Source organism: Anguilla rostrata, chromosome 11, assembly GCF_018555375.3.
Source record: "Anguilla rostrata isolate EN2019 chromosome 11, ASM1855537v3, whole genome shotgun sequence".
Taxonomy (NCBI): domain Eukaryota; kingdom Metazoa; phylum Chordata; class Actinopteri; order Anguilliformes; family Anguillidae; genus Anguilla; species Anguilla rostrata.
In genome coordinates, this window is record NC_057943.1 from 36,255,785 (window position 1) to 36,280,023 (window position 24,239).

The window sequence follows — 24,239 nt, forward strand, 5'->3', positions numbered from 1 at the left end:
TATTTTCGTAAAATGACATGCGAATGACTTATTAAAACGGGTTGTTCCTGGGAGGGGGGGGGGGGGTATAGTGTTAGCAGTCAAAATAACTGGCCGGTGGATTTGCACGTTCAGACTCCCAGATACACAGCAGAACCAACTAGAGGGTTCGACCACAGTACCATGGATAGCACCACAGGCGGGGTACACAGGTTCGATTTCCAGCACCACGGAGAGCAGCCGAGTTATGGGTTAATGAGGGACTCGTAGTTTTTGGTGCCGAACAAGGCTGCTGCGCGTTGCCCCAATAGCTCTCGAAATAAATCGCTGCTCCATCGTTGTCATGGTCACCTTTCATTATGTGGAGTGGATGAGAAAGCAAACGTGCTCAGTGCTTGTAATAATGTTGAGCGCAATAAAAATGTGCGCTGCAAGGCGGCGGCCAGTGGCAGACGATATGACTGCTGCAGCCGACAAGCAGGCTTTCATAGTAGTACAGAAACATAGCACAAGGTTGGAGACTCTTTTTTTCGGTGAATGTGAAGCAGTTGGGCGCTGTCGCTTGTGGAAACAGAAAGGATGTAGAAATGCGGCAAGGCGCGGTTTTCCGGTAGCTTAGCCAACATGACCCTCTTCATATCCCCGGGGTTCTTCGGCTCCCGCATGGGAAGCTGTGGCCATGGTTTGGTACAAACTACAAATGTGACATTTGGTGCGTAACAGGACAAATCTCGTTTTGACATCCAGCTGAGATATTAGCGATAGCAGACAATGCGAACGACCGGCGCCACACATTTGTGTTCAATTGATCTACATTTAGGCCAATGGAAATAGAAAATAATGCAGATTATTGAAGAACAGCTAACAGCTCATAATGCAGCACATATGCGTAATTATGGTTATTATCACTGTATAGACAGAGCCCGCAACAAATAGGTAACCTATAGTTCCATTTGGTTCATCATTTACTTCCTCGTTCTGGCTGAAGTCTTGTTGGCTAAACTAGGCTAGGCTATTTAAAACACACGGCCCACGTTAAATAAGAACATTTGATGAATGGATAGTTTCATGAATATGATTTGAAATAATAGTTTCCAGTTGCATATAGAAATAACATTAAATAATGATAATTAGTTGATTGGCCCACCGTTGTTTATTTCCGACTTAGCCTATAGAGGTTTAGCGTTGTCCTAAATTAGTTCATGCTTCTTTTTGTGGATTAAAAATAAAATTACTTAAATGTAGATTGATATCGTTCGCAGTAAAAGCTCCTGCGTGGCAAAGATCTGTGAGAAAATACACCACTACGCTTCCGCAGTCAACCAGCTGCCATTACAGTGCAGATACGTGAACACTTTAGGCCCAGTTTAGCGCAACACTCCCCTCTAATGGCGATGGTGCAACGAACGGTTGCCAATCTGAAAAACAAATACAGCAGCATTGGTCCCTGTGTGTTTCCCTGTCGTAATTGGGATGGCAGGCATGTCATTGCCAAGTGACACACTGGCGATGCGTCATGCCCCATACCACAGCACGGAGAGTTCGACACTTTTCGTGGTTTCCTACATACAGAAATAATCACAATGACCACGTACTTGCAGCCCTTAAGAACACTAACTTCTGTACCTTCTGACCTCAGGTAAATAGACAGAATTCCCAAAGCGTCTCAGAATAATGACTTCTTCACGGCATGTGCATCGATTTTCTTGAAGTCATAATGGTCAAATTCAACTCTGTGCCTGCACTCGTAATTACTTTTTAACTAGGCTACTGTAGCTACCATCCAAAGCCACATTTCTAAATTAATGTTAGCTAGCCCAATAAATACTCTACTGACATACACACAATCATGTACACTACCCCATCAAAACACCTCCATTAAAAAATATGACAAACACTTTAATTTCTTTGTCATTCGTGGTAAAGGAAAAATGACTGAATCCATGCTTATGCATTTCTTTCAGCTAGAAAGAATGTGTGTTTGCATGTATTTATGTGTATGCATGTCTCTTATAGCCTACAGTTATATACATTGCTATTACTACTTACTCATAACAAACACAGTACACAAATAAATTATATCTGAAGAAAAAAAATGTTTTCAATGTACAAAAATGCCAAATTACTCACACATACAAAGCACTGTCTATAATGAATTCAAACTTGCAAAATTTAGGCCTGCCATAAAAAGTAGCCTATTGATATCAAAATTATGCCAAGTTACAAAAAACAAGATTGGCAATCTTAGCTCACACAAATTAAACAAGCTGTATTCCAAAGCAATGCTACCCAATGTTTTATAAATTATTTCAGGTGACTTGGCCCTATGTTTTTTCATTTTACCATTTGTATGCTGAAAACGTATTTCTCTTCAGATTAGGAAATACCGGGCATTGTTCGGGTTACGATAACTGAGTTTTTAGGAAGAACCGTTGGCTCAACCATCTCAGTTGGGACTTGAGTAGTTTACAGTAACTCTCCAAACTTTTCCAACTTTCATGGGTCCTACAGGTGTCTGAACCCTGAAACTGTTTCGTGTGTGCGACCCAAAAACCGAGACCACCATTTCTGCGCGTGCGGTCTCATTTTCCGTCGGACGCAGTACTGCAGAGTGTTTTGAACTGGATTGAAATCGCCACGCACTTTGTAAAACAAACAGTGGAACGATTAATTTGACTATGATTAATTCTAATTCAGATATCTAATAATATATTTTTGACTAGTCAAACGGAATTACAGATATCTGTAATTATCATTCGGTATGTGTGACGAGTCGAATGACGATCTGTGACGTCATTATAGATGTCTTAAAATGTACTTTGACCTATGATTTTGACTTTCAAAATATATTTGGTAATATTTTTAATTATCGTTCTTACTAGTCAAGGCCTACTAAAAATTATGAACCTATCTCCAGTAATATTTTCAGAATTGAGCCAAATACGAAAACCGTTAGTTATTTCCCCGCTCTCCACTACATTGGAATCAACAGGGAAGAAACATGTTATTGTAAATTAGTTCATAAAAATACTGTTTAAACACTTTTTTGCGCATTGTTTGTTATTGTTTGACATTGATATTGTCCAGAAAGCGTCACAGAACAATGTCTGTGTCGCACATTGAATGCTTAACTTACCTATGACGTAGGCTATAGATTCCGAATCAACTGTGTGTTCTATGCTATTATTAAACAATGAAGTATGTTGCACTTAAATGTAACTACATACTGGAGATTGCTCATTCGTTGTTGTTCTTGGTAAAGAAATTATCGTTCTGTCAAAACTTATCAAGCTTGAGAAAACCTACTTTTGCTACATTCACTGCTGACTGTGATGGGATACACATTTGCATTCTTCGTTCTCTTGGAGGAACACAGGTAAGCTTAAATAATTCTCACACATGTGGCAGTGACTCCCAGAAGGGATTCAATACATTTTGGGACTTATAATTAATTAAATAATTAATTAATTAAAACGTAAATAACATAGACTAATAGAGCAGCGTTTTGCACAGCAGGGAAATTAATATTTTCCATTTTCAGTTATTATAGTAATGTCTGTACATAGCAAGGAAAATAAAACATGACAGGGATTCAACAAGTTTTATAAATCTTCTTAGCAACAGTGAGCTGTACTATACCAGTAGAAAAAGCTGTTTTGTGTACATTTCATAACACACCGTGTTGCCTTGACAGTGGGTTTATTGTTTTTTTTTTTTGTTTGTTTTTTTGTGTTTTTTTTTTGGACAGTTTCAATCACAGTGTCTTTGTTCCTTAAATCATCCAGTAAGGGGACAAAATTAGGTGTTACATGGAATGTGAGTGGTCGCCTCTGTCTAACAATATTTTGTAAAACAGCAAAAGCTAAACAATGTGTCAGCCTAGCTGACCTCAGTGAATAGAAAGTATCTGATTGGAATAACCCTCTATGATCCACAAGACCCACGTAATTATGTCATAAGACTTTATATATGGTTTTGTCATTGACTGCAAACATATAATGTGTCACTTACTGGATCAGTGGTGATATAACACAGCCTTTATTTTTGTGGTAATTGACTCCCTTTTAATGAGTGCTTATGTGGCGTGTTTGGAGGCAATATTAAGACACGTTTCAACAAGCGCGAATCTGCAATAGCTGTGACCGCACACGCGCATGCATTCATGTGTGCATGCATCCACACACACACCCTCACACAAACACGTGACCTCTTCTTTGGCTCATGGCCAACCTTTCCACAAAATCATGTGCAAATCTGTGAATCCATTCGGGAGTTATGTGCCTTTCTGTGATTTTGTCAATCGGCCTGAAAGTTACTCAGCTCTACCTTCGGTCATGACCAACCTCCATGCCAAATTTCAGCTACGGGGTGGGACACTTTTGTGGACCAACCGACTAACCAACCGACCAACCGACCAACCGACAGACAGAGCTATAGAGCTGCGGTCGCAGTTAAAAATAGTTTAAACAATATTTTTCATGACCCAAGTACAAATGAATGTTTTTTATCAGCTGTGCAAACGGACCGCGTCCCGTGAGTGAACAGGGTGTGCTGAAAGGCACTGCTTAATTATGTGTGGAGCCACCTCCTCTTTCTGTCACCATCTCTCCCACCCGTTTGTGTTCATTTCCAGTCCAAACTGCCTAGAAAAAATGACTCATTCCCTTCAAAAGAAATCTCAGAAAAATGTAAAAGAAAAATGTTGTCCTCCTTTGTCTCAGCACCCATGTCTGGTTGTTTGTGAAAAATAGCAAAAAGGACCCACTGTCTGTTCCAGAGTAACTGGCTCTGAAGGAGACGTGAGCAGGGGCCTAAGACCATCCGACACGTTCACAGGCAGGACTAAGACCATCCGTCAGGTTGGATGATAAATATGTTTAATGGGGTGATGGCAGAACAGTTATTTGTTTATATGAATGGAGGATTAAGGTGCATAGCCACATGTCTTTAGAGCTCATGTATAGCAGATTGCCTTTCAGGTCAAGATTATCTGAAGAAATCAGTGACCAGGTAACCTGAGTCATGGTCTCACCCTTCTGCTAATGGTACTCATGACTCAGAAAAGCATGGTTTGTGGATTGCAGATGCAATGTGGTAATGGGCAGCAAGGAAATATTTAAACCTACAGGGCTGTTCCTTGTCCGGTCCACAGAAGACACCGCTGTGTGTGTGCAGGAGAGTAGCAGCAGCTCTTGATGGTTGAGCGGAAGTCCTATCGAGAGGAACGCTACTGTCTAAGAAAATAAGGGCACCTTTATTCACCAGCTGGTAAAAGTGGGGCCCCTGCAGCCACACCAGTTACGATGGGATGAGATCTTTAGTTCAGTTTAGTTTATTTGACAAAATTAAAACACATGTATCAAAAGACTTGCATGTGAAGAAATTGTCAAGGACAACACGAAAAAGTCCTGGTCTTATTTCCATCGTGGTCCTTGATGTTCCATCAGCCATAGCAAGATAATACCAGGCTTCAAAAGAACAACGCGACATACAAAGATTCTTACCACAGTCTAAAATACATAATCATACTATAACTACTATTTACATTGCATACAATCTACGCCCATTTTAATGCACAGTGCTATATAAACAAAATGAGCCTAATACAAATACAAATCTTACAAATGACACCAGACAGTCTTCACACCAGGGACCATTTAGTGCCAGCACTCAACCACGTACCCCACGGGGGATCCATTCACAATGACCAGCTCTTCCGGTGAGTCCTCTGCTTGAAGGCCCAAACGTGGGTAATGTTATAACTTGAAATGAGATGTCCGAGTCTTATTACATATATTGCACTTTAATTGTGAACATAGACATGACAGGAATACCCAACTGTGCCTTCGCTAAGCTACAGTGCTACGAACAGTCAAATGCTACATCTCTGCTTCTGCAGGTTAGTTCCGGAGTACTGAGGAAAGGAAGCACCCACAGCGCCCTCTTTGGTGGGGACTACTAAACTCAAGGTAAGTGCATTACACTACACATATTGAAATATAAACATCACCCATTCTGGAGTAGTCACTATACTACAGGGAACATGCTGGAAAATGCCCCCAGTATGGAAAAAGAATGCATTTTCCATCAAAGACGCTTGACCTTTGACCCCTGACCCCACTGCTCCCTTGCACTGGCAGGGAAGTGTCCGTACCCTCTGGCCCTCTGCCATCCAGAGTGGAATGGAGATCCTGTTTTTTGTGGGAGAACCAAATTGTGAGTACTGTGAGCCTGCAAACACTGTGCTTCAGGGCTCTGGACCTCACAGACATACATCTGATCGGAGGAGCTCAGTGCAGTGCAGGACCGTTTCCATTTCTTTACCAACATACCATGCAAGCTGTCACCTTCCTCTCTCAATACACTTGCTTAGTCCATATGCTAGCATCCTCTAACAAGTGGTCCCCTTTCCTGTCCACTTGTATGGTGCAATATATAGTAAGGCCTACCTTGCACCATGTCTGATTTACCCTCCGTGTATTGAATAGGATCCTCGCTCATCACTGAGCACTATATGTTCTTGTTGTTTTCCCAAAATTTTTGTTATGTTATTCTGCTTTTGCAAAACACGAGCGGTCCTTTGGTAAAATCCAGCTGTGCATATTTGCACCTTGCTCGCTTTTCCCTCCTTGTTCTCAGTGGGGACTCTCATATGAAGAGTTTCTTCTCTAAAGCCACGGCCTTGGCTTTCAGAAAAGCCCACTTCTACCTTTACACCAGCAGTGGATGCATTTGAACTAATAGTTACCCTGTACTGTTGCGCGCAACAGATTTTGTCCTCATGCCCAGTGGTGTCCTCTAGTGGCTCTTCAGTTTCATGCACTCCTCCACTGTTATTCATTCATTATGTGGAAACCATAGACTGTATGGGAACCCTATTCATTTCTGTTCGCAACCAGGCAATATGATCCACACCTTTTCCTCTTTAGGCAAAATGTTTTGCACAGATACTTGTAAATCTATAACTTCTGCCGATTTGGTATTAAGCATCTGACAGTGTAAACATCAGACCTTTAGGTTTGGGAATATTATTTTGTAAATATTGTAATTGTGCAGTCATGCTATACATTTTTTGTTGCATATTCTCTGAAACCGTAAACTTGTGCTGCTGTCATTGTCTTTTGTAATATAGATCATTTATTTCAATGGAGCAACCTTGTAAATAAAGTACAAATGCAAAGAAGAAAGGTGTACATTGTTTCATTTCTAGTAATCGCAATTTCTTGTATAAATTCAGGTTGATATAAACTCATAGGGCGTAATCTTCTAAATCCAGTTCCTCTTTCAGCAGAACTCAGGGCACTCACATTCTCAACTGGACGGACTGTGGTGAAGTGGCATTCCTCAGGTGTCCCGTTCAAAGATTTCGTTTTAACTCATGAGTCTCATTATGAAATTAAAAAAGGGAGTTCGGAAATAAAAACAGCTTTTGGAAACAAGTAATTGGGAAAAGTGCCATTTTAAAATGAAAAAAAAGGCATTAGAAAATAAAACTTTATTATGAAATTAAATATGATCACGTTATTGCGAAAAGGAGAATCATGAGGTGTCAATTACTTAATTATTTCAAAATGAAAAGAAGTACTCAATTATTGACCTATTTATTTATTTATTTATATAGGAAGAAACCTATTTACATTTCTCTACACTCTTCTCTTCGTGAATAGAAGATACAGGAGTCGCCCAGTGCTGCACAGGCCCAAGTCCAACTCGAATGACCGCTTGCTCACACCTGGTGCGGCATACATGGAACTATAAACCAAGTATAAGGACGATGAATTGAAGTAAACGCACTTAAGTAGGCAATATATTTAATGGCCCCGGCGAGCAATCCAGTTGAAGTAAAGATACGGGAATGTGACACAACAACAGCCAACATGAGAGGAAAACAACTGAAACACAGTAGAAAAAAAACTTCTCAGTTTAGCAACACCGCAAAAATACCGAAATTACAGCGCTAAATTGCATTGCTCATTCTGGCTCGAGGAAGTGCTCCGCTCACATGACTGTCAGCTGATTGGTAGCCACGTGACCTCGTCGCTTGTGTGAAAACACAAAATGGCCGTTTCGTGTGTGTCAACTGCTCCTGTGGTAATGGCATTTCTTCTCTTTTTATCTGCTATACTGTCGACAGGGAGCTGCGGCGGCCAGGTGCCACTTGTACTGTGGTCCAGCGAAGGGTAAATCAATTTGTGTTGTTTGTTTATTATTTTAAACTTACGTTAAGTTACCTAGACTAGTGGGTCAGGCGTGTAGCTTTTACTTGGCAGCTAGAAATTTAGCATAACTGGTTAGTCGGCAGAACGAAACCTTACGTTCCAACACCACATTTTTACCTTTAGAAGGAATATCACCCCCCCATTGCATCTGATAACCTGATATTCACTCTGACTCCGTGTGCCTTCAGTATGTATCTCGTGTTCTCGATTACTTTTTATTAGTTATGAAATGCGCTGCCATCTTCAGTCTAATTAAATGACAATGAGATGCGACATACCAAAGCGAAACAGACACACCAGTGTTAAATGGAGAGTTACGCCTGCCATTTTATCTGCTTTTGTTACCATCGCAGCTGAATCTGATGGTTTTGGCAGAAACCGCAATGCCAAGAGGTTATGAATAGCTATTGGGTATATAACCAGCTTAAATTTTAGTGTAAAAAATGCCGGTGATCAATGGTGGATTAATGGTTAAGGTGGTCTACTGCTGGTCTGTTGGTTCAACCTTAAGTTTGCTCATTTTGGTATACCATCTTTGGTATAGCTTGGAGTCGCTTAAAACCTGTAGATTCTGTGGCTGCATACGGGGAAGAGTGAACAACACTGAGGGCGACCGTTTTGAGCAAGGAATTCCAGAGGGGAAGTGAGATGATACGAAATCTAAAATTGGCGACGCCTGACAAACCTAAGAATCACCACAGAATATGACCACAGAAGTGTTCAATCCTTCCCGGATGGATGTACATATATAAAATACCCAAGAAATGAGTGTTCTCTCGTATCCTCCTGACAGGTCTTGGATGACAAATACATGTTGCACTGAAAATATTTTTAAAAAATATTACTTGTCCCTTGTAGTGTAGGTTTCAGCATAGCATATGCCTTTGAGATTAATGCCAGAGACTCATGTCCCCTTACACGGGACAAAAATGAATTGCCGGGTGTTAGGAGGATATCTTGTTTGTAACATGACACAGCTCATAGTTCCTGAATGATCTGATCAGTTTTAAAATGCTTGTTGTGTGTGTCCTGCGCGTGTGTGTCCTGCGTGTGTGTGTGTGTCCTGCGTGTGTGTGTGTCCTGCGTGTGTGTGTGTCCTGTGCGCGTGTGTCCTGCGTGTCTGTGTGTCCTGCGCGTGTGTGTGTCCTGCGCGTGTGTGTGTCCTGCGCGTGTGTGTGTCCTGCATGTGTGTGTCCTGCGTGTGTGTGTCCTGCGTGTGTGTGTGTCCTGCGTGTGTGTGTGTGTCCTGCGTGTGTGTGTTCTGCATGTGTGTCCTGCGTGTGTGTGTGTCCTGCGTGTGTGTGTGTGTCCTGCGCGCGTGTGTCCTGCGCGCGTGTCCTGCGTGTGTGTGTGTCCTGCGTGTCCAGGCATCCTGTTCCCCGGCAGACTCCGCCTCCAGCGGGACATGTCGTGTCGGCAGCGGAGCTGGACTCCTACCTCAGCTCAGTCCTGGCCGCCACACCACGGAACACGCTACTCTTCCTCCAGGACGAGGTCAGACTCCCGAACGGCCACTTCTCTCTCTCCCTCTCTCCTTTCAAAGGAATTCACGCTTTTCTGTTCCTTAATCGATGGGACCTACAACAGAAATCGGCAAACTCAGATTTGTTTTTCTGTGATTTTATTTTTTTTAGTTGAGCGTGGATGACTTCACCGTTTTCGGAGGTGTTTTTGGGAACAAGGAGGACAGCGTGTTCCCTCACCTGGAGGTAACCCCCCCCCCCCCCACACACACACACACCCATAATTTGACTCATAATTTGAAGTCAGCTGTGGTTCTTATGGATCCCAATCAAACAGCCCAACCACCCCCTTTCACACACTCATTATGGGCAGGCCTGTCTTCTACGAAGCATCTCATCATCATCGTTCCCAGTAATCTTGCTAAAAGTGAATTTGAAACAAAAAAAATCCTGCGTCACGGTAACTTGTGAGGTAACTATAAAGATTCTCACGCTTTTCTCAGTGTGGAGTAAAACAGATTCCAACTTGTACATCTCGGTTCATTTTTATAACTAACGAAGTGATGCAAAAACACGGCAATGATACAATTTTCCGTGCTCTTCTCAAATCATTAGAGAGTAGCCATGTTCAACAGTTGCAGTAGAATTCACAATGCTGTGCTTGTCTATGTTGCAATATCTGGGTTTGTCTGTAGCCAGCGGGTGGACAGGCTCATCCCTTAATTTTCAAACATTATGTGCAAATGAGCTGAACATGGTGATTGAGTGTCCTTGGTTGTCAACTTTACCACTTTGTGTGTGTGTGTGCACGTATGAGTGTGTGTTTGGTGTGGGTGAGTGGTATGTGTGTGTGTGTGCGTGTGTAGTGTGTGTGTGTGCATGTGTTGTGTGTGCGTGTGCGTGTGTGTGCATTCCCTGGCTCTGTGCTGACTGTGTCTCTCTCCCCCAGTCTGCACTGAAGGCGTCCTCGTCCCCCCTGGTGCTGCCGGCTCTGTCCTGGGGGGGGTCCAGCGCTGTCCTGCCCCTGCTGCAGCAGCACCTCGGCACCCCCCCTCTCTACCTGGACCCCCCCAGCCTGACCCATCTGCGCCTCAATGCCTCCGTCGCCGCCCTGTTGGTCATTCGCCTGCCCTACAAAGCTGGGTAACACATATGTTCACACATTACCATCAGTACTGCTAAATGTAGTGGTGTCTCTATTATAATAGCATGATCAATTTCATTATTATTATTATTACTATGTGTAATCAGTGTCCATTGTGTTTCTCTTGTAGGCTACTTCATAACCTATAATCTCTATATGGAATCTAATATTTTATGTGCTGTTTCTTGACCATTGTTAAGTATTGTAGAAAAATAACCATGCTTTGTGCACTGGGAGGGAGGTATTTACATTCTGTCTGGTGTGGGGAGATAAGGCAGCCAGTCGCTCTGATTGGAGCTCTGGGGTTTACAGCCCGTCGCTCTGATTGGAGCTCTGGGGTAACAGCCCGTCGCTCTGATTGGAGCTCTGGGGTAACAGCCCGTCGCTCTGATTGGAGCTCTGGGGTAACAGCCCGTCGCTCTGATTGGAGCTCTGGGGTAACAGCCCGTCGCTCTGATTGGAGCTCTGTGGTTTACAGCCTGTCGCTCTGATTGGAGCTCTGTGGCTTACAGCCCGTCGCTCTGATTGGAGCTCTGGGGTAACAGCCCGTCGCTCTGATTGGAGCTCTGGGGTTTACAGCCCACTCTCTGATTGGAGCTCTGTACCGCGCTCTGATTGAGCCTGGTACAGCCCGTCGCTCTGATTGGAGCTCTGTGGTTTACAGCCTGTCGCTCTGTTGAGCCTGGCTTCCGCCTCTGATTGGAGTGACAGCCCGCGCTCTGATTGGAGCTTGGTAACAGCCTCGTCTGATTGGAGCTCTGGTACGCCTCGCTCTGATTGGAGCTCTGCGAGTAACGTGTGGCTGTAATGGTGGGGAATAAGGATGCTTCTGTACGGCGGTGCTGTAAACTCTAAAGCGTTTTTCTCTCTTGTTCTTTCCCAGCTCTGGCCCGGAGTCTTCCAGAGACGCTCTCAGTGGAAACGGTGAGGGGAAATGCAGGGGCTGAACCCAGCTGATCTCAACTTCCTTCAGCTGCCAGTTTCACTTCCTTAAACCACAAATAACCCAGAGACGGGAGGAGGCTTTAGCACAGGGCTATACCGCAGTCACTGGCTTTTTTCTTCTTCCCAAATTCACTCCAGTGTAGACATTCGCATATTCACTAGGGTTTGTAAGAAAAGAACAGGATGTGTGTACAGAGAAACTGAAGTATACAGGAAGTGACATTGAGCCTCCTCTCCTGCTCCAGATGCGGTGATTGGTCAGGTTCTGGACATCATGAAGGCCCAGGCTGTACCATACACCGCCATCTACACGGCGTTCAAACCTTCACGGGTAAGTCGTGTTTGTGTGCGTGCGTGTGCGCGTGCGTGTACGTGTGTGTGTGTGTGTGTGCGTGCATGTAGGAGAGTGTGTGCATACATTTGTTTTTGTGTGATGTGTCGCTGTGCTTCTCCTTCTGTGTTCTGTGTAGCATTGCTTGTGTGTTCCTGTAGATCTGCAGTGTGTTCCTGTAGCTCTGCAATGTGTTCCTGTAGATCTGTAGCATTGCTTGTGTGTTCCTGTAGCTCTGCAGTATGTTCCTGTAGATCTGCAGTGTGTTCCTGTAGCTCTGCAATATGTTTCTGTAGCTCTGTAGCATTGCGTGTGTGTTCCTATAGATCTGCAGTGTGTTCCTGTAGCTTTGTAGCATTGATTGTGTATTCCTGTAGCTCTGTAGCATTGCTTGTGTGTTCCTGTAGCTCTGCATTGTGTTTGTGTAGATCTGTAGCATTGCTTGTGTGTTCCTGTAGCTCTCCAGTGTGTTCCTGTAGATCTGTAGCATTGCTTGTGTGTTCCTGTAGCTCTGCAGTATGTTCCTGTAGATCTGCAATGTGTTCCTGTAGATCTGCAATGTGTTTCTGTAGCTCTGTAGCATTGCTTGTGTGTTCCTGTAGATCTGCAGTGTGTTCCTGTAGCTCTGTAGCATTGCTTGTGTGTTCCTGTAGCTCTGCAGCATGTTCCTATAGCTCTGCAGTGTGTTCCTGTAGCTGTGTAGCATTTGTGTGTTCCTGTAGCTCTGTAACATTGCTTGTGTGTTCCTGTAGCCCTGTAGCATTGCTTGTGTGTTCCTGTAGCCCTGTAGTTTTGCTTGTGTGTTCCTGTAGCTGTGCTGATCTCTCTGCTCCCTCCACAGCAGGTGGCAGAGGACCTGTCCGAGGGCGTGCAGTCGGTTGGCCGCTCCCTGCTGCAGGCCCCCGCGGGAACTCTGGCTCCTCTACAGTACTCTGTGAATGGGACGGCCTGCATCCTGCTGTGGGCGGAGAGCCTGGAAGTCAGCGTGTTTAACAAGACGTGGCAGACCTACGATCTGGCACCAGAGACCTTCAGCACCAGCCTCAACGTCACCAACCCCAACGTCACGCTCGCCAACTCAACCTGCGGTGCCACACAGGCGGAGTCCCGGTGAGGGGGGGGGCACAGGGAAGGACTGCGATTGGCCAAAAAATCTTGGAATGCCGTTCTGAGCGATGAAACCCTGGCAGAATATGGCTAGTCACTGTGCTAAGTTCTCTGCCTGTTTCCTCGGGCATTTACACAGTTTATCCAGTGATGCCTATTTAATGTTGCCTGCCGAATTAACCTTGTAAGACGAACCCTAATAGGCCTTAATGACTGGTGTGGTTGTGAGAAGCTGTCTGATTGGCTGTTCTGTCCTCTTGTTTTACAGGCTCGTCCTCAATTACGCGAACATTCTGGGCTTCCGGAAATTCAGCCTGACGTGAGTACCGCGCAGATCACTAACAGCCCCCCTCCTTCGTGCGGCCATCTCCCCATACCTGCGTTTTATACCATACAGTTATGCAGCTCGCCTCAAACGTTAAAATGTCTGCTTTCTCTGTGCGCGTTCCTACAAATCTGAACTGGAGAGCATGTGCACAACGCCAGATAGACGGCGTCTTCTGGGACGAGACCTTTTGCTGCCAGTTGGCTGACGATCGTACGCTGCAGCCAATTCTCTAACCCTGTGAGGGCGCAGTTCGGTTCTGGCCCTTTAAATCCCAGTCTGTGTCAGTGCGGTTCTGGCCCTTTAAATCCCAGTCTGTGTCAGTGCGGTTCTGGCCCTTTAAATCCCAGTCTTGTCTGGTTCTGCTTAATCTGTCTGGCTGCGGTTCTGGCCCTTTAAATCCCAGTCTGTGTCTGCGGCTGTTCTGGCCCTTTAAATCCCAGTCTGTGTCAGTGTGGTTCTGGCCCTTTAAATCCCAGTCTGTGTCAGTGCGGTTCTGGCCCTTTAAATCCCAGTCTGTGTCAGTGCGGTTCTGGCCCTTTAAATCCCAGTCTGTGTCAGTGTGGTTCTGGCCCTTTAAATCCCAGTCTGTGTCAGTGTGGTTCTGGGCCTTTAAATCCCAGTCTGTGTCAGTGCGGTTCTGGCCCTTTAAATCCCAGTCTGTGTCAGTGTGGTTCTGGCCCTTTAAATCCCAGTCTGTGTCTCTGGCCGTTCTGAAAGCTTGACGCTCCCAACATCTCCGCCCGCAGTTTCACCATGAGCCGGCGCTTTTACCCGGTGTCCGCGCGCGAGTGGTTCACGCTGGACGCAGTGGAGCTGGAGTACGACGGGCAGACGGCGTTCTTCAACGGCAGCCGCGACCTCAACGCCCCCGCGGAGTACTCCTACCACTGCGCGTCCGTCACCAGCTTCAGCCATGCGCTGCTGGTGCCCTTCGACCCCACGGAGAGCGGCCAATGGCGGTTGAGTTTCACTGACTTCCAGGTACTGCCCCTTCCCTCACCCGCACCACCAGCACTGTGACTACCTCACCTGCCCCACCCACACTGTGACTACCTCACCCGCACCATTGGCACTGTGACTGCCTCACGCACACCATTAGCACTGTGACTACCTCACCTGCCCCACCATCACTGTGACTACCTCACCCGCACCATTAGCACTGTGACTACCTCACCTGCACCTCAAGCACTGTGACCCTCTCACCCGCACCATTGGCACTGTGACTGCCTCACCCACACCATTGGCACTGTGACTGCCTCACCTGCCCCACCAGCACTGTGACTACCTCACCCGCACCATTAGCACTGTGACTGCCTCACCCGCACCATTAGCACTGTGACTACCTCACCTGCCCCACCATCACTGTGACTACCTCACCCGCACCATTAGCACTGTGACTACCTCACCCGCACCATTAGCACTGTGACTACCTCACCCGCACCATTAGCACTGTGACTACCTCACCTGCACCACCAGCAGCACTGACAGCCCGACCTGTCCATTCCCAGACATTATCTCGGCATTAGCAGAGGCACTCTGGGTAACTTCATTTAAAAGCACTTACCCAGAGAAAGGCACTGGAGCGCACGGATCTCCTTTTAAATATTTATTATACAAACACGACCAACATCTCAGACTCTCACACACATTCATTCACTCACTCACGGATTCACACACACACACACACACACACACACACACACACACACACACACGTTAATTTCTCCCTCTCTGTCTCTCCCCCCCCGTGCTCCCTCCCTCAGATCCAGGGCTTCAGCGTAGCAGGCCCCAGGTTCAGCTACGCCAGCGACTGCGCCAGCTTCTTCACGCCGGGCATCTGGATGGGCCTGATCGTAACCCTGCTCATGCTGCTGATCCTGACCTACGGCCTGCACATGATCACGCAGCTCCGGACCATGGACCGCTTCGACGACCCCAAAGGGCCCGCCATCTCCGTGCCCCTGAATGAGTGACCCCCCCCCCCCCCCCCCCCAATGCTGCTCCCCCCCGCCCCCAACACTTAGCTCACTGGAACCTGCTACATTCCACCGAACTTCCCTGTCTGTGTCTCTCATTTTCAAACAGCATGTGTGTTCCATTATCCCCTTGTGTTTAAAAAAGAAAAAAAAAAGAAATTAATAATCATTATACAGCAACCGGTACATTCCACGCTTCTGCAAAGTTTATGGCCTTTTTTCCGAGAGGGAGTGGACTCCCAAACACTGCAGCATGGCAGATCCAAAGCTTATTGGCTCCTGAGGAAAAGCCAGAGCTGATTGACATCTGAGGAAAAGCCAGAGCTGATTGGCATCTGAGGAAAAGCCAGAGTTGATTGGCTCCTGACGCAAAGGGCAGCCATTCACTCCCAGGGTGGTCGTGATGGGGGAAACGAGGCTTCACAAACATCGCAACAGGTTGAGCTGACCTACATACATCATCGACTCATTGATTTGACCAATCATAGTGCTCCACTGTCTTTTGATTGGCAGCACATAGTAGTGCCGTTCACTCTGCACTGCTGTTTTATTCCCCGCCTCTCCACAAGGGGCAGCGTTCTCTCCTACATCGCGTGTCCTTCCTTACACACCTGTATTCTTTAAACCAGGGCCGCCCAACCCAGTTCCTGGAGATCTACCATCCTGTAGGTTTTCACTCCAACCCTAATATGGCACACCTGATTCAAACTAATTAGCAGCTTGACGAGATCTCTAGCTGTTGAATCGGGTGTGCTCTGCTGGGGTTGGAGTGAAAACCTACAGGACAGTAGATCTCCAGGAACAGGGTTGGTTACCACTGCCTTAAACTTTACTAATGGAAAGTGTGTCTGCGTGCGCGTGCCTTTGCAAGGGTTTCCCACAGACACGGGAAGCTTGTTTAGACTTTAAATACTTGAGAAATATTTCCTTTATTGCCCCCCCCCCCCCCCCCAATATCGGGAAACCCAGCTGAATGCCATACGAGCTTTGACCTCCTCACCCCCCAAGCCAAAGCAGTTTCCAAATCTGATGGGCGCGTGAGAATTAGAGCCTGTACAGTGTGCTGGTGTGAGAGCTGCGATGCTCAGAGATCGTTCTGTATATATGAGGACGGAAGCACTCGTATAAAATAGTATTTATTAGCCTTCTTCCTCTGGGCTGGTCTGACGCGTGCGCGCGAAAAACATACGTCTCCCCAAACTCAGAATGCCATTGAATCAGGTTGTATTTTTTTGTGCGGTGTTCATAATGCCAACGACTTATGCCAGGTTTACACTGTCGTTTGAAAGATAACTGAGGAAATCCGTCTCAGTCCCAGGCGCATTAAGATGAGCGTATTTCTCAAGGCTGTTCGTAGAGCTGCTCTCTCTCTCTGGGGGAATCTTAACCGATTCCACGTCGGCACAGTCTAGTATGTTTTACCACAGGGCCTTTAACTCCTCTCTCATTAATGATGGGAAAAACATGACTCTGAAGATAACTATAGATAAAAACCCTTGAGTCAAAAGTTGTAATTACTTTAGTTTTCAAATGAAATTAAGACATTCTATTGCAAAAAAAGCAAGATTTAAATTATTGAGATTTTTTTAATGCTGTTTAAACTTGTTTTGTGTTGCTTGTGTCAAGACATGCTGGGACTGTTGATAATTGAAATAATGTTGCGAGTTCAAATAAAATATGTCCATGAAACACAAAGGTCTGAAGTGTATTTGTTCTTTTGAAACGTAAAAACATCAAGTCACGTGCAATCAGAAGTGGTATATACTGGCACATAGCAGTAAACCCATTATAAGCAGCTATAGCATATAGTATACCCCTTATATTCTCATGCACGAGTATAGACACTCATGCGGTCAGAAAGTGTACACGTCTCCATCTGCAGCTGGATTCAATCAACATTTGTCCTTAACTTTTGATTTGGACAGTAGCTCACTTTGATAAATTAGTTTTAGCGGCTACTGAATTCGCCAAGCTTGGTGAAGAAAAAAATACTGCTTTAGTGCTTTTAGTTAGTCAAAGGACAAATGTTGATTGAATCCCAGCCTAAACTCTGATTAATAAGCAGGCTTTTCTTTATTCTGTGTAGGAATGATTCCATGCCCAGCCCTATTGTAAAAAGAGTTAAAATGTGTGCTTGGTTTCCAGTGAGTCTGTTAGGCTCTGTAGAACCCGCTCCAGTCTTGTCAACATGCATATTTAATGATGTTTATTCTATGGTGGGTCCTCCTAATGTCTCATTAGTCAGCATTGAGCTGTGCTTTTCTGTTTGTGTGCGAGTGCGCGTGATGTTGTGTGGACATGTGATTATTAATGTGCGTCTGTGGGGGAATGTGTAAGTGTGTGTCAGAGAATGAGTGTGCGCGAGATCATGTTCGGAGTGTGTGTGAATGTGTGCACGCACGTGACCACGATTGTGTCCACCTGTGTGAGAGTGAGCGTGTGTGTGAGCATGTGTGTGTGTGTGTGTGTGTGAGAGTGTGTGTGTGTGTTAGCGTGTGAATGTGTGTGAGCAGCTCCAGGTTCATGTTTGTGAATGGCCTGGTCCCATTGTGTGCGTGCGCGTTCAGTCCTTTTACGTTCTAGATGGAGCTCCATGCTGACTGAACACTGACACAGCAAATCATTTAAAGGGCCCACCTCCCGTCCCCTCCACCCCCACCCCCACCCCCTGGCTCTCTCTCAATACCTGTCTGTCCCCAAAATCCCCCCACAGAGGACTCCTCTCATCTGGGACATGGAGCTCCGGGCACACTGCCACTAAGGGTGAGGGACGGACTTACACTACACCTGAAGGACATCCTGCACTCCTAAAATAAGAAAGAATTAGAAATCATACTGAATTTTCCAGCCATGTTAGGCCTATAGGAACATAAATAATATGCCTCTGATGGTCTCCTGAATATGGACTGCATATTTAGGCGGGAGCCTACTAGCCTTGCAGCGGTTCTGCTGCCGATGGCTCTGGTGCGGCTGTCCAGTTGGTGCTAAAATGGGGACTGTATCTGTAGTCGTGTTTAAGAGTACTGAACTTTCATTTTTGTTTTTTTTAATTACAGTGAAATAATTCAGGGGACGGTTCTGAAGAGCAAGATGAGGCCACCTCTTCTCCTGTTCGGTCTGCTGGGACTGTGTCTGCTGGCCAGCTCCCTGTCCCTCAGAATCTGCGCCTTCAACATCCGCAGCTTCGGAGAGGCCAAGGCCAGCAACAGGAGAGTCATGGCCCTGCTGATACAGGTAACGCAACACCACCTACATCTAACGGCAACAACCAACAAAAGCCACACAGCAATACCTGCATCTAACGGCAACAACCAACAAAAGCCACACAGCACTTCTGTCTAAAAATGTCTCGGAACTGCAGATATTCTGTTCAGATTCTTCACTTCTCTGTTGATTTAACTACATGAAATGATCAGTTTAAATGTACGTGTACATACAGTTGAAATGTGAAATTAAAACTTCACACACTGATTATATTTTCTTTTATATTTATGTTTAAGATTGAGTTTACTGTTTGTATTACTTCAGCAGTTTGTGACTGTATCTCTGTCTCTGAGTGACTGTGACTGCATCTCTGTTTCTGAGTGACTGTGACTGCATCTCTGTTTCTGAGTGACTGTGACTGTATCTCTGTCTCTGAGTGACTGTGACTGCATCTCTGCCTTTCTGAGTGACTGTGAATGAGTGACTGTGACAGTAGCTCAGGTCTCTCTGAGTGACTGTGACTGTATCTCTGTCTTTGAGTGACTGTGACTGTATCTCTGTCTCTGAGTGACTGTAGTGACTGTGACTGTAGCTCTGTCTTTGAGTGACTGTGATGTTTGACTGTCTCTGTCTTTGATACGTGTGAATGATGACTGTGACTGTGTTTGTTCAGGAAGTGCTGAGACTGGACGAGCCTCAACTGTTGAGGAACTGAACAGGTACCGGGCTGAACAGGATGTTCACTGCCTCTGCACGTGGCCCCGTGTTCAGATCATCGCCCTTGTACATGTTGGCTGGTTCAGGCTAATCAGGAACTCAAAGGGCACAGCCATCCCAACACTGGTGAGGGAACTGAACAGGTAAACAGGTACACAACATGCATTGCTGGTCACAGCCTCCAACTGAGCACTGTGGCCAACATCCATGCATTTAGCTTAGTCACTAATCCGGACTCGGCCCTTCCACAATGTTGGGCTGGGCTTAGACAGGCCTAATCCAGGAACTCGAGCCCTGCTACCAACCATCCACTGCATTGGGCTAGGCTTAGACAGGGCTAATCCAGGAACTCGAGCCCTCACACCAACCCTCCACTGCATTGGGCTAGGCTCAGACAGGCCTTATCCGGGAACTCGAGCCCTGCTACCAACCCTCCACTGCATTGGGCTGGGCTTAGACAGGCCTTATCCAGGAGCTTGAGCCCTGCTACCAGCTCTCTCCATTGGTCAGGGCTGCAGCTGTAAGCCCTAGTGCTCATGCGTCATTGCGCTCTGCTTCAACATTTTTTAACGCTCAAACAACCCATCAGCTGTCTTTTTAACCATTTTTTAAATCTAGCTATCTAGCTGTCTCAATACACAAAACATAACAAGGTACCTAGCTTGGTAGCCATTGCTACAGCTGGGCTACCACAGCCTGGCTGAATCCCAGTGGAAATGCTAGGAGAACTCCAGCCCTAGTGCTTTGGTTCCAGGCTTGAGTTCCTAGGATAAGGTTCCTAGGCTTTTGGCCCATAATGTAAAGGGGGCTATTGGGGCTTAAGCCTCGGGTGATAATGCTGTTTCTTTTTTGGTTTGGGGGGCATGTAAACTTTTTGGGGGGGGATTTGCTTTTGATTTAAATCTGTTCTGAGTGTTCCTGTTCTGTTTCTCATCAACTCTTCAAATGAATCAAATGGTTGTGCAACCCCCACCTTCCCCCCTTGTCTCACTTACCAAAACGGGCCTTTGTTCTCCAATCTAATCTCAGCCTGGATAAATCGCATTCCTACTCCCATGTGGACAGCAAGAGGCTAGGGAGGAAGACCTACAAGGAGCAGTATGTCTACATATACAGGTAGCCTCCATATATTATTATTATCGCTGAAGCTAAGCAAGGATGGGCTTGATTACTACTGAAATTAAGCAGGGCTGGGCTTGGTCAGTACTGAAGCTAAGGGCTGGGCTTGGTTAGTACTGAAACTAAGCAGGACCAGGCTTGGTCAGTACTGAAGCTAAGGACTGGGCTTGGTCAGTACTGAAGCTAAGCAGGACCAGGCTTGGTCAGTACTGAAGCTAAGGACTGGGCTTGGTCAGTACTGAAGCTAAGCAGGACCAGGCTTGGTTAGTACTGAAGCTAAGCAGGACCAGGCTTGGTTAGTACTGAAGCTAAGCAGGACCAGGCTTGGTTGATGTTTAAATGAGAGACCATCTCCTGGGAAAAAGAGGCTGCTGCTTGAAGTGTTGGTGGCCAGCAGGGGTCGCTCTACTCTTCAGAGCTGACAATGCCAATGTCCCTGTGCAGTGATGTTTCTACTTTCCAGTTGCTAAAGTATAATCTTTGTTTGTACTGAACTATATGTGCATTACTGTGCTCAGTGAAGCTACCTTGGGTAGTTGAATGATGCTAAACAATTATAAAGTTATTTATTTTCGCGAGAAACTATTCCAGATCCTTCTCACTGTTCCCAGAACAGACATGCTGCAGGTTCAGGAGCACTTTGAATACCAGCGGCCCGCTGAGGGCGTGGCCAATGACACGGATGTGTTTTCCCGCGAACCCTTCATCGTGCGTTTCCACTCCCCCAACACCCGTGAGTCTCACGACCCAACCGCAGTGTCTCATTCTTCTGCAGAAGTGCCCTCAACGTGCAGCACTAAACAAACTAAGCTAGTAGAGCCATCCTGCTGACGAGTGCCGTTTGGGCACGAGCACCAAACGCCAGAATCTCCTCTCACGTACGTACCAAGTGACCAACCCTGTCTCTCCTCTTCTCTGCGGCTACCTGCGACAGTGGTGAAGGATTTCGTCTTGGTGGGCCAGCACACCTGCCCCAAAAACGCCATGCGGGAGATGGACGAACTCTACACGGTGTTCCAGGCCGTCCGCAGGACCTGGAAGACTGAGGTCCAGTACAATGACTCAGATATAATCTCCCCGTCTGATCGAAGACTCCAGTTTAATGTGATTTGAAATCTCACAGTGCACTGCGTACACAGTGCAAGCTGTGAGCTGCTCTAGATGTAGGTGGAGCTTAAACCCAGCAGATAAACTGGACTCCAGTACAGAGACACATGATGATATTTGTATTGTATGATGTTTAATCTGTATCGATATAAAATTCAACAGAATTGGAAAAAAATCTCTAATGATAACCATTCCTCCTCCTTCGGTAGGTATAGTAGTTTAGTAGTAAGGGGTGGTACCTGGGTAACAGGTGAGATACTTAAGTAGTAGGTGTGATACATTATCCTACATATATACGAGGTGTAGATGTAGTGGTAGTTCAGTACTAGGTGAGGTAGAGGTGGGGTTAAGCTCCATGTCAGATTCTTCCCTGCGTTTGTGGGTGTCCAGAATGTGATGTTCCTGGGGGACCTGAATGCAGCCTGTGGGTACGTTACCATCAAAGGCTGGGGTGCAGTCCGACTGAGGAGTGACCCCAAATTCCACTGGCTGATCGGGGACAAAGAAGACACCACCGTCCGTGAGAAAACACACTGCGCCTACGACAGGTAAGATACCCGCTAACCCTTTGTGTACGTGACAGGTGAGCCTCATGATAAAGCTACAGCAAATCAGCTACCCGCTAAGGCTATGTGCGTACAAGTAAGATACCTGATAACACTGCGTAACTTACAGGTAAGCTTCATGCTAAAGCTACATGCCTGAGGCAAAGATGCCAAGGCTACAGTGCTGTAAAAATGTTTTTGCCCCCTTTCTGATGTCCTCTATTACTGCATATTTGGCGCAATAGTTCCACATCGTTACACAACCATGCAGTGTGAAATATATGCATTATCAGAGGAAATAAGGTAGGGGGAAATATTGAAGCTACATACATGAGCCAAGCAAGCTACCTGCTGAGGCTATGTGCCTACGACTGGTAAAGTACCTGCTAAAACTCAAGGCAAGATACCCGCTCGTGCTACACATGAAACAAGTTCTTATTGCTAATGCAATATAGCTTGTATTATTGGGAATAAATTCTACGACACGCACAGAATGTAAATATTTCTCACGCTCTTGAACTCAGGATCGTGGTCCACGGGAAAGAGCTCCTGTCGGGGATCGTGTCGAACTCCGCCCGGCCCTTCAACTTCAAAAGAGAGTACCAGCTCACCGAAGAGGAGGTAAAAAAACTACCTGACGTATGAGAATGGATGTATCGGGCGCTGCGTTCGCCATTTTGAACTCTGCCAAACTGTGCTCAGGCTCTGGCGGTCAGCGATCATTACCCAGTGGAAGTGGACCTGAAACCCAGCCACCGGTACCTCCTGCGCCATGAACTCTGACCCCCGGCCCAATTCCGCAGGATGGACCTCCAATCTGGACTGATGAATTTTATAAAAGTTATTATTTTTTAATTCAATAAACCATGATGCACCCATTTGGCACTCTTAAAACTTAGTACCGCCCTTTGACTTGGTCAGTTGGACCACCATTTTCAGTTTCTTGAATTCAAATGACACTGTACAGAGTTGAAATGTGAAACCTAAAATGCTAATCGGATCGCAAAGGCAATTGTCGTGTCGATACAAGGCAGGACTGCCCGATCCTGTTTCTGGACATCTACTGTCCTGCAGGTTTCCCCTCCAACCCTAACGAAGCACATTCAACAGCTAGTGATCTCATTGAGCTGCTAATTAGTAGAATCGGGTGTGCCAAATTCGGATTGAAATGAAAACCTATAGGACAGTAGATCTCCAGGAACATGATTGGCCAGTCTGATCTAAGGAAATATATGTACAACTCGTCAACCTGAATAAATTAAGTTACTGAGTCAGTAACTGGGATCTAACAAAAACTGACAAAACAAGTTCAGCAATCGCCAGATCTCACCAAACAGTTTGTGAACAGAGTATCAACAATAGTGAGTTTTAAACAAATACTGATTGAATACTGGTCAGATGCGTGCTGAACAGGACAGTACACCACAGATCAGACAAAAGCCTAACACCATGTCTACATTACACCAGGACAGAAGAGCATAACCAATTTAGGATTTTATGCCAAGTTCCACTTTTTCCTTTATCCTTTATTCATAAAGATTCTCATTGAGATCAAAATCTTACCCCTCACATTTTTAGGATTTTAGGGACTGGAAAAATAACCCAATTTCTTTACCAAATTCTTGTATCTGACAGCACCAGGGGCCTCATTTACAGAACGGACGTACGATCAATTTTGATCTTAAGTATTGAGTTGATTGACTTACGCAGAAAATCACGTTTAAGTAGTTATTTATAAAACCTTACTTTGACGTGGAAATTATCTCTACTCAAAGTCTAGGCTTGACGCAAGTGATTTTCCTGCTTGTTATGTAGGGGTATTGCAGTTTGGGACGCATATGCGTCCAAGCCTGTGGTGAATTTTGCATTAGCTTTATGAACAATTTGATAGGAACGATCAATTAAAGGTGAGGAATTAATTGCCAGACGCAAGGTGTTTTGAATTATATTTTGAGTTGCAACCACATGAATCGCAATTTAGAGCAGGCTATTTGCATTAATGAGCAAGTGTACCTAAAAGTGGCCACTGAGTGTACACACACAACCACCACACAG

At 45.7% G+C, this 24,239-nt stretch overlaps 2 protein-coding genes across 3 annotated transcripts; both read left to right on the forward strand.

Annotated features, from left to right (window-relative positions):
• Positions 1–7,989: 7,989 nt before the first annotated feature.
• On the forward strand, positions 7,990–15,651 carry LOC135234781 (V-type proton ATPase subunit S1-like). Of its 2 annotated transcripts, none has more exons than XM_064299692.1 (10): positions 7,990–8,159; positions 9,566–9,692; positions 9,833–9,907; positions 10,611–10,804; positions 11,689–11,729; positions 11,996–12,081; positions 12,926–13,191; positions 13,457–13,507; positions 14,263–14,497; positions 15,280–15,651. In XM_064299692.1, exons 1-10 carry the CDS (start codon positions 8,038–8,040, stop codon positions 15,487–15,489), a joined length of 1,407 nt encoding a protein of 468 aa, XP_064155762.1. In that variant the 5' UTR covers positions 7,990–8,037; the 3' UTR covers positions 15,490–15,651. The 2 variants fall into 2 exon arrangements, with proteins under 2 accessions (XP_064155762.1, XP_064155761.1); XM_064299691.1 differs by having other exon boundaries at positions 7,991–8,159; positions 12,923–13,191.
• Positions 15,652–17,302: 1,651 nt separating this feature from the next.
• Positions 17,303–23,082, forward strand: dnase1l1l (deoxyribonuclease I-like 1-like). Its single transcript, XM_064299693.1, has 9 exons — positions 17,303–18,255; positions 18,549–18,726; positions 19,468–19,556; positions 20,443–20,529; positions 21,144–21,265; positions 21,467–21,579; positions 22,030–22,187; positions 22,709–22,805; positions 22,887–23,082. The coding sequence occupies exons 2-9, from the start codon at positions 18,583–18,585 to the stop codon at positions 22,965–22,967; spliced, it is 891 nt and encodes a 296-aa protein (XP_064155763.1). The 5' UTR covers positions 17,303–18,255; positions 18,549–18,582; the 3' UTR covers positions 22,968–23,082.
• Positions 23,083–24,239: the final 1,157 nt, after the last annotated feature.

What these genes read in the sequence shown, in the direction of transcription:
- LOC135234781 (XM_064299691.1), top strand. Translation starts at nt 8,038, where the DNA reads ATGGCCGTTTCGTGTGTGTCAACTGCTCCTGTGGTAATGGCATTTCTT. An exon ending in GTACTGTGGTCCAGCGAAGG is followed by an intron (nt 8,160 to 9,565) that starts GTAAATCAATTT and finishes CTGCGTGTCCAG; the next exon opens with GCATCCTGTTCCCCGGCAGA. An exon ending in TGAGTTTCACTGACTTCCAG is followed by an intron (nt 14,498 to 15,279) that starts GTACTGCCCCTT and finishes TCCCTCCCTCAG; the next exon opens with ATCCAGGGCTTCAGCGTAGC.
- dnase1l1l (XM_064299693.1), top strand. Translation starts at nt 18,583, where the DNA reads ATGAGGCCACCTCTTCTCCTGTTCGGTCTGCTGGGACTGTGTCTGCTG. An exon ending in TCATGGCCCTGCTGATACAG is followed by an intron (nt 18,727 to 19,467) that starts GTAACGCAACAC and finishes CCCCGTGTTCAG; the next exon opens with ATCATCGCCCTTGTACATGT. An exon ending in CAGTATGTCTACATATACAG is followed by an intron (nt 20,530 to 21,143) that starts GTAGCCTCCATA and finishes CACTGTTCCCAG; the next exon opens with AACAGACATGCTGCAGGTTC.